General features: G+C 42.1%; 1 protein-coding gene across 2 annotated transcripts in view; it reads right to left on the minus strand.

Moving 5' to 3' along the window:
- The window catches only part of vcanb (versican b), a 35,274-nt gene extending 25,296 nt beyond the window's left edge, over positions 1 to 9,978 (minus strand). The window contains exons 1-6 of one of the 2 annotated variants that reach the window (XM_026172694.2): positions 9,919 to 9,978; positions 8,465 to 8,542; positions 7,086 to 7,508; positions 4,536 to 4,710; positions 3,978 to 4,105; positions 3,264 to 3,560 (exon numbers count right to left, since the gene is read on the minus strand). In XM_026172694.2, coding sequence (XP_026028479.2) covers positions 3,264 to 3,560; positions 3,978 to 4,105; positions 4,536 to 4,710; positions 7,086 to 7,508; positions 8,465 to 8,531 — 1,090 coding nt within the window. In that variant the 5' untranslated portion in view covers positions 8,532 to 8,542; positions 9,919 to 9,978. Of the gene's footprint in view, positions 1 to 3,263; positions 3,561 to 3,977; positions 4,106 to 4,535; positions 4,711 to 7,085; positions 7,509 to 8,464; positions 8,543 to 9,785 lie in introns of both variants that reach the window. The other variant, XM_026172693.2, reaches the window with a different exon arrangement.
- Positions 9,979 to 10,185: the final 207 nt, after the last annotated feature.

Raw genomic sequence — 10,185 nt, forward strand, 5'->3', positions numbered from 1 at the left:
CTCTATAAATACTGATGGTTTGGCAGTTTGCACATTATCACATTATCAATTGTACATCAGTAATCAATCAGTCTAGGAAGGGTTATAATGTAAGGCTATATCCAAACCTTTCCAAGTCCATCATTGTACAGTTTGAACGATTATTCATAAGTGGAAAACACAGAAGACTTTTGCCAGTCATCTTAGCAGAGAAAACTGCTTTCTTGTCACGGTTTGTCTCACAAACAGCGTGGAGATAAGAGGTGTGGACCCAGGTGCAGACAATGATGAAGGGGAGTGTTTCAAACTGAGAATGAGCCTTTATTGTGGCTGTAAGAATTACCTCAAAACCACTATAAAAACCTAAACTGGGGACAGCTAAACATGAAGCTAGAAACATAAAACTAAATAACCTGAAACATGGAAACTTAGCTGGAGAGACAGTGGGGAAGATGAACAAGATGACTAACAGGCATAATACACAGAATGATACACAGATGCTCCAACAAAGAAGAGAGGTAACCACACACTAATAATAATAACGTATGCTTTATTTATCCCCGAGGGGAAATTCCTCTCTGTATTTAACCCATTCACTCTGTGAAGCAGTGGGCAGCGGTGTGTAGGGACGGTACCTTGCTCAGGGTCACCGTTCAGTGGAATCGAACCCCCGACCTTCCGATCATGGGGCCATCACTCTACCTACTGAGCTATCCCTGACCTAAAATGCCACTAAATATTCACACAAGGTAACAAGGAGATGGCACACAGGAGTGAGACACAGCTGAACCTAATTAGACAAGACAATGGGGGAGGGGAGCAAAGCAGAATACATGACCTGAGACATGGACCTTCAAAGTAAAACAGGAAATACAACTGGCTCAAGGGCAGGGACTTGAAACTACACAGGGGACCAAAACCTAAGAACTAGAAATACAAAACAGAAACCATCACACTAGCAGTCAAACTCCAGATAAAAACAAAGATCAATAATCAGACAAAAACCAAAACACTGGGTCACCGACCCAGGACCGTGACAGTTCTACAGTCAAATGTTAAGCCATCTGTCTGACAGCTAAAGCCTTGGTGAAACTAGGTCATCAACAGGGCAATAATCCCAAACACAGCAGCTTATCTACAACAGAATAACTGAAAAAGCAAAGAATCAGTGCTCCAGACCTCAACCTGATAGAAATGATGTAGTGGACCTTCAGAGAGCTGTGCATGAATAAATCCTCACAAAGGGAAGATTAATGCCTTGTTATCATGGAGCATATACCACATGAAAAACTAACAATTAGGGCTCCTGAACATACAATGCATTCCTTTGTATGTGTCTAAGTGCTGAGTTCAAATGGTTAGTGTCCTGGGAGTGAGTGGGGGGTTTGAGCGTCACATACATAATGCTTTAATAAACTGGATGTAACATAGTCCCCTCCATGTGTGAATGTGCAGGAGGGTGTTTGGTTGGGTGGGTTTTGTGAGTGTGCTTTTTTCCTGTTTCTCTTTAGCACTATAGCCATAATTTTAGATCTAGAGAGACATATAAGGAAGACTTTTCAACATAATGGCAAATGGACTGATTCTTATATGATGCTTTATACTGCAGGTACAACACCACTATTATCCTCTATAATCTAGAGAAAATACCTTTCTGACAACCTAAAACAAAACTGAAAATGATGTTACGGTCATGCTCCATTCAGTTAGACTCCACTGGGTTACACAAGTCCTCAGAAAGTCTGTAACAGAACAGGTGAAGCAGTCACAGAGCAGATGCTGAGGCAACCGATGCTGTGATTTGGCACTATAGAAATAAAATTGAACTGAATTGAATCAAATGTTTCTGCACTACTTTTACTAAGTAAAAGCTGTTATACGTCTGTACCTTTATTGTGACTTTTATTGAAGGAATACTTGTTAAACTGCATTTTTTGATTACTGCTTCTATCAAAGAGCTTGCTAAAGGTGTGAATTGCCTGCAGACTTGTGCTTTAACTGTGGTTGAGTCTGTCTTTTTGCACAGTGAAGGAGACCCTGGCTGCATGTTAAGTCCTTCCCAGATATGATGTCATGTATTTGGCGAGCTTCAACCATCTGGCTGGGGTCTGTCCGTCACTGTACATTTACTTTCTCTTGCAGTCCTGCCACTATACTTAAGTCTTGGTAAAGCACATTACACAGGTTTCATGTTCAGAAAGGCAAGTGAGTGAAATTATGTTTAGTGCCTCATACTTGATGCTGCAGCTTCACACTGCAGACTGAGCTGGGCTCACTGTTAAAGTTTTGTGCTTTTTATACAATGATGTCACTTATGGGAGAAATCCCTCTCTTTTACATCTCCTCCTCCGTCTGTCTGTCTGAGTTTGGGCAGGGTCGCAGCTGTGAAACATTAGGGACTTGTCCTGTTTCTGTTCTATCTGTGTTAGAGTGCACGTGCTGGGTTTTTCCCCTCGTAAAAAACATGGCCCACCATTAACATGGCTACTAAGAGATCATTCTTCTCTTGGTTGGGTTTGTTCTTTGTAACTTCTTTTTACTCGGCTTTTAAGTGGTTGCAGATTGTGACACCTCAGTGTTTATTGACCAAATTAGACTTTTCTTGTCAAAGTGTTGTGGATGTTTGGAGGAGGGCAAGTATTGCAAGCTCAACAGTGCAGCATGGACCTGGATTCCATACACTTTGTAATTTGTCTTAATTTTTTATCTGTAATATTAATTTTCTTAACCAGGTTACACAATGCATCTAAAGACACAACTGCTCTAAGCAGAATTCCTCATTAAAATATGACCAAACAATTTGCACATACATGCTCGGTGTCTTGTGAAACACTGCTCTGTGACCTGCAAAGGTCCTGAGTGGGACTGTATCTGTAATTAAAGCTTGTGGTTTTTGGAGTTTCAAAAGCCAACTAGGATGCAGAGACTTCAACTATTCGATTCAATTCAATTTGATTTTATTGATATAGCGCCAAATCACAAGCACAGACATGTCAATGTGCTTAATATTTATATAAGGTAAAATAACCCTTAAATAACAGAGACAGACTCCTGTCCTGTGAAACCAGCTCGATGTATGTGGCTTAAATGAAAGAAGCTGCCGAAACTGACATGCTTTTTAAAACTGTTTATTACGCAGCCTTTTTCACCCTTTGAAACTAGATAACGGGATAAACACTTAATAGATATGAGACCACTCTGTTGCAAGACTAAGTTCATGCAAATAAGAAAATGAGCAGAGTAAATTACTGTCCAGTTTGGATCAATGTGTGTTTCTGTCTTACCCTTGAAGCAGAAAGCCCCGTGCCTGTCAGTGGGGTCTGGGTAACCAGTCTGGTTTTCATACTTGTAAAGTGTGCGGACCCCCAACTGGCCTCCTCCACACTGAGGCCTGGGGACGGTGATGGGGTAACGGACACTGCCGTCAGATAGCCAGCCAAAGTCGCAGCGGTTTAGCCCCCCCCTCCAGGCTGCAAACAGATGACCGGGCGATGCCAGCACGGCATCATGCTTCTCGCACTCTTCCCTTGCTTGCTGCCAGGTGAGCTTACTGCTGATGGAAGTAGGATAGAATACCTCGCCTACAGACAGAGCAGATACACAAAGTCAGTTTACAGCTAACCACAGTCTTTTTACTTGATGTTTTAAATGAATTACATTTGTCACCCTGGATCAACACACCTGAATCAAATGATTATTATCATTACCAGGCCTCTGGAGAACCTCAAGACATGTTGAGGAGGTAATTTAGCCATTTAAATCAGCTTTGTTGTTTCAAGAACACATCTAAAACCTGCAGGACACCGGCCCCTGAGGCCTGGAGTTCCCCACCCCTGGTATAGAGCCGCAGCAGACTAGCAGAAACTAGTGGAGGAGCTACAAGGTTGAAATTTTAACTTCAGAAAAGTGTTCTGCTAAACACTTAATGCTAAGCTAAGCTAACCACTGCCTCTATAATTCTGTATTTCAGTATGTATGTGTCTTGCATGTGTATTTACCGTGTAGTTTGTCTACGTAACAGTACACATCATATTTCTCCATGGGGTCACGGATGCCGTAGGTTCTCACACCTGGCCGATTCTTTAGATTACCTTCGCAGCCTGGACGGGTCACTGTGACTGGATATCTGAAAAATGAACAATAATAATGACAATATTTTTAAAAGCAGAGCAAGAAATGATCTGATATTTAAAGAGGTCACATTTATTTGTTTATTCGGTTTTCATGTTCTATAGTTGGGTCCCTAAGTACGTGTACAATAACAGTTTTTGTAGTTTTGCCTCTGTGCACCAACACAGTGAACTGCACACGACGAAAATGTGACTTAAGTGCAGAGTCTCAGAGAAGATCCATGGATGTAATGAAGGAGGAAATACAGAGGGTTGGTGTGGCAGAGTTGGCCTACCGCACTTGATTTACCATCACATTTGGGCTCGCTGAGATTCAAAATGGCACTTCAACTTTTGAATTTCGGTTATTTTATCTGCTAATTTATCATGAAATTACGAGGGACATTAAACTTGAGATTATTTGTTTAAAGAAATGTAGGAACATACCTAACTGACTGGTCTGCAAGCCAGCCCGCATCACACTGGTCGAGGCCATCTTCAAAAGCAGCCGTCAGCTGCTCAGGTGTAGCGATGGATGCGTCTACAGAGTGGCACGCTTCCACAGCCTCAGAATAGTTCAGACTGTAGCGGCTGCTGTTAGCTCTGTAGTGGAACACCACACCTGCAGAAGGGTTATCAACAATCAGGAATATATGGATGCCTTCAATAGCGTTTTATTAAATCAACATAATTTTAGATCCATTATTGAAGGTCCTCGAGACAAAATATATGACCAAAATTATGAATATCCGAAAGTCAAGGTTTCAGTTCATGCTTGAAAAACAAATCTACATATCAGGAAATCAAACTTAAAATCAAAACAAAATCAATAGCCAATCAGCCAGATTGGATGGAGAGTATCTGTGAACAGCAATTTTCAAGTCTTGCCATAGATGCTCAATGGGATTTAAGTCTGGACTTTGACCGGGCCGTTCTGACACATGAATATTCTTTGATCTAATCAATTCAATTGTAGCTATTGCTGCATGTTTAGGATAATCGTCTTGCTGGAAGGTTAATCTCCTTCCCAGCCTCCAACAGGTTTTCTTTCAGGATTGTCCTGTATGTAGCTCCTTCCATTTTCCCATTAACTCTGACCAGCTTCTCTGTCCCTGCTGAAGAAAAGCATCCCCACAGCATGATGCTGCCATCACCATGTTTCACAGTGGGGATGGTGTGTTCAGGGTGATGAGCAGCATTACTTTTACATTACCTCCAACTGAGTCAGCAGGTCTGGACTCAAACCAGGGGGACTCTGCTTAAAACCACAACAAAAAGTACACTGATTGTCATTGCTCCCTTGCACCCAGTTACTTACCCAGTCAGTATGGCTTCCAACTAAAGATTTACCATTAAAATCATTAACCCAAAAAATAGCTTCTCGTTTTATGGGTCCATATGAAATAGACTCTGTAATTAGTCCCATGACTGTCAAACTCAAGTTGCCCCCATCACTGCGCAGTCATTCCACCTTTCATGTGTCTCGACTCAAACTGGTGTATTCCAGTCAACTGTGCCCTCTATGCGATCCTCCCCCACTACCCACCCGGCTCATCGACAGCCACCCAGCCTATGATTTTTGCTGGCTCGTTAACGTTTGTCAGCAAGGCCAGCGCAATCAGTTCATGTTGGACTGGGAGGGGTACTGCCCGTAGGAGCATTCCTGGGTCCTGCGGGCATTCATCCTTGACCATTCTTTAATCTATTTCTTCTACGAGTGTCTTTGCAGGTCTGTGTCTGATCAGTGCCTGGAGGTGACTCTTGGGGTACTGTCAAGATCTGGTGTGTTTTGGTATTCTGGCATATTTTCCATTCTGCTCCTGAGGCTTTGTTTCTAGTTCCCAGGTCCACCTTTCCTTATGTCTCCATGTTCCGTTAGCATACTCATTTCCCTGTGTAACATTGCTCTGTGTTTCCAGTTTTGCATCCTTGGATCAGCATTCACTCATCTCCACTAAGAACCAAATTCCCTCTGATGCTGGTCCTCCTCGCCCACTTGCTACCTACCAGCTGCCACTGGTCTTACCTCTAGTTTTCCTGGAGTAAGCCTGAAATCTCACTTGCCTGCCCTCCGGCTTGCTGCAAGTTACCCCCGCTGTGGAAAAGAGGACGTCGGACATCTGCTCGTTTATCACTCACCCACTCACCCAGTGAACCACCCCTCTCTGTAGCCTTGCTTCGCCCTCTTACCCTTCTCCTTTCACTCACCATTGCAATCATACACACCTTCTACCTGAGCTTGTGAAATAACACACCTCTCCCTCTATCGCAGTGGCTCCCAGTCCTGTGAATTTCTTTGTCCACCATGCTTTGACTTTAGTGATGCCTGTGTTAAATAAAGTTTTGTCTAAAATTGAAAGGTTGTGTTTTGAGAATTTTAAAAAATCAGAATTAAACTTTTAAAAAATGAATGCTGGCCACTCTCCTAGGCTGCAAATAATGCAGATCTGATGTGATGTGAGACCTCCCAGCCCATTGTTTGCCAGTGGTGCTAGTTTCAGTCACTGTGCAAATGTACTGTTTATGAGGTTGGGAAACTTGCAGTCAGCTGAGACTGAAGAAGTCACTTGGATGATACCGAAACATTTCTCCCACTGAAAACGCTACGATGAACAGAATCAGCTTTTTGGGACTGGTGCGAGTGTTTGTGTAAAGCAGACTTTAGGTTTCCACATCACACTGGAGTAAAGTGTTTGCTGGACACAGTTAGCTTTGGACTAGTTGCCTAAAAGTTTTTAGGTCATCTCAGAGAATCTTTCCTCTTTCAGCAGATGGATTAGAAAACAGACCATTACAATGACCAGAGAGGAAGGGCACTTTAAAGAAAATGGCACGTGTACACATTTCAGTCAATACTTTTGGCGACACCTTCAACTTTGAAGTCTCTGCCAGCTGGGCACATCTGGATACAGACAATGAAGTTTGTAGACTTGCATACAGACTCCTAATCTGACTATAAAATGGTGAGTTGCTAGTGTTCCTGTATGTTTTACTCACCTCTGACAGTGAGGATGACTGTGACCTGAGTGGACTCTAGCCCATGCATCACCTCGCAGCGGTATAACCCAGCATCGCTGGCCCTGAGCTTCCCTATCACCAGAGAAGCATCTCCAAACCACTGTGGGTAGCTGAGCACTGACACCCTGCTCTCAAAGCTATGCCCCAACTTTACTCCCAGTCCCTGGGCCACCAGCACCACTTTCTCCTCCTGCCCATCTAGCTTCGTCCACTTGATCCTGCCGTAGTCATCAGAGCTCTGGCTGTGAGTTTGCGCAGGTGTAGGGGTGTGCGTCAGAGCTTGTGCGGAGCTGCTGGGATAAGCTTGCGTTATGGAGAAGTAACACGGTAGCACCACTGTGTCTGCTAGAGAGCCAGCTACAGCCAATTTCTCCTCCATCTTCACTGCCATCTCTGGAGGTGCTGGAAGGAAAACAGGAACCAGTTTGAGTCTAAAATGAATAAAAGCAATGCTTTTTGCAGCATTTTAATGGACGTACAACCTAACTAAGAAGTCTAGACTCCACTTTTCATGAGTGCAATTCCAGTATTTTACTAGTTTTGCTATTTCTGTCTGTGTGTTACACCGCGTCTTTGTGTGAGGCTAGCTAACTCAGCTTGCTGACATTAGCTGATAACTTAGTACTCCACCCTGTCTAAATATGATCATGTCTGGCTCCAAAAATACAAGGCAGAGGCCCAATGCAGTGAATCAACGTCACTTCCCATCCAATGAAACACTGATCCACAGCGACCCACTCCTTAGCTCTCAGGACCCAAAATAGAATCAGGAAAAGTAGGATCTGCTGCCAATAGCTAAGTACCAGACCCCTCAGGCCCATGTGTCATACCCAGAAGTCTATGCCCATGGCCTAATGGCTGTATTGATCTCAATATACACATAGCTGCAGATCAATCTCAAAGCAAGAGTAGTGACCAGCTACACCTGAGCAGGGTTTGGTTCAAAGCAGGAAACCAGTTTCTGTGGAGTTCAACTATAAATCCATTTGGAGAATTGAAATTCTATATGGAAATATATCTGAGAAAGTGTGGGAGCGTTCAGCTGCAAGAAGAAAATGGGGAAAAAAACAAGTGAAAGAGTGTGTGTGTGTGTGTGTGTGTGTGTGTGTGTGTGTGTGTGTGTGTGTGTGTGTGTGTGTGTGTGTGACTGCATACACACTTAACCAGGGAATGCTGGTTACGTGTGTATGCAGAGTGAATTTGTGTTGTGTTGAGAGTATAATAATTTTCCACTTTGTCAGTCTTGGATCTGCAAATCTGGCACGTAATTACAGCTACGTCAGAGAGAAAGCACCAGGGCGGGTTACAAAGTTTGGATTCAGCTACAAAATCATCATATCCTGCTAGACTCAACTTACCTGGCTGAGGACGGGGTGAACACAGACACACAAGACAGAGCAGGAGTATAAGGATGTGTTTAATCATCTCAACAGTATCTGCAAGAAAGAAAAAAAAGCAGTGACAGTCAGTGTGGGACCTTATAATAAATGCCAAATATTAGCCTACTGTAAGACTACAGTTAACTTTAGTTAATATATGTTATAATGTTCGAATGAGATAAGCTTTTTTTTTTAAACATAGAAGCGACACAGTGACCACAAACCACAGAAAGTGCAGTCTAGTGTAGTACCTAGTAGCATAACCTAAAATGATTTTAAAAATTAGTAATACCCTCTAAACTGTAGTCAATTAGTCTCAACTGACCAATCAAGCCATTAATTATTAGATTAGTAGTTTGTACAGGAATATCAACCAGTAGTGTTGGTGCAGACGAGCACAAATACTGCTGCGCTGTAGCCTTAGACTGTAAATAAAAAGACTAGACTGTGTTTCCAGGTGAAGTGGATTTTTATGCAGCATTTCAGTAATCTATAGTACAGTTTCACTTGGACAAAATTAGGCTTTTAAAATCTTATTTTTCTTTACTCACTTAATCTCATAGAAATAAAATCAAATGTTTTATTGTAGCTCATATAACCTACAGTTTTGAATCACTGTTAACTAAAATAAATGAACAGACATAATGGAATAACATGTTTTCCCAATTTTCTTCCATTATTGCACGAACTAGGACATGTATGTCTGGAATTCACATTGCCTGGACTATATAAAGTACTATTTGTTCTATTTCAACGTTAAATAAAAATAAATTAATTCATAAATACAGTTAACTGTCTCTGAGTAATTATGAATAACTGAGAAACCTTTCTTAATCTTATTAGGACACTTCGTGTCGGTGAATCACATTTAGGTTTTGCTTTAATGCTTTACATAGCTCTAGTTTGCATAATAATTATTATTAAAAAATAATTCAAAAACAAGAGAAAAGCGCTGCTTCTGAAACCACGTGTGTGCTAAGCTGTTCCAGGGCTTCACTGAGGCTGCTGCAGTGATACCGCTTATCAAGTGATCAATCAGCTGGTTGAGGGGACGTAATTGGTCCCTGGCTCAATTTTATCAATGAGTGTCTAATCACTTGGATCTACTAGTGTGGGAACATTCCCGTCACCTAAAAAGCAGCTCCTGATATGGGAATAAAACACTGACATTAGAGTAATATCGCTAAATAACCACACAAATATTACCCTTAGTTAACATCAGGTGAGCCACGGAGAAAACATAATAATAATCATAATTATTATGATTATTATAATTATAATTATAATAATGTAATACAACCTTGGAAGTGTATCCAAAGTCCAGCTGGCTCGTTTCGGGTTGATTTCTTAAAACTTTTCCAAATGAAACTGCCGGAGACTCCAAATGATCCGCGGAGTGTGAGCGTGCTTATTTTTCAGACCACTGTACTCACCCACTTCACTGGTCTGGCTGGAAGTTCAAATCCACTCTGCACGCGTTATTATCTTGATATTAAGAAGAGGAGGAGCGCACAATCCCTAAAGTAACGTAAAAACGGGGGAGGGACTTGGGGGCGGAAGGAGATCTGAGTGGGACAAAAAAGAGCAAAGTATAGATAGGCTGAATTTGGAGAAATGAAGGAAAGGGAGAGACTTTTCTTTGGCAGAAAGACCTGACTCCTGGGCGGGATGGCTTTGGAACCCTAACTGCCTCATATTCC

The sequence above is a fragment of the Astatotilapia calliptera genome, chromosome 7, assembly GCF_964374335.1.
Source record: "Astatotilapia calliptera chromosome 7, fAstCal68.1, whole genome shotgun sequence".
Taxonomy (NCBI): domain Eukaryota; kingdom Metazoa; phylum Chordata; class Actinopteri; order Cichliformes; family Cichlidae; genus Astatotilapia; species Astatotilapia calliptera.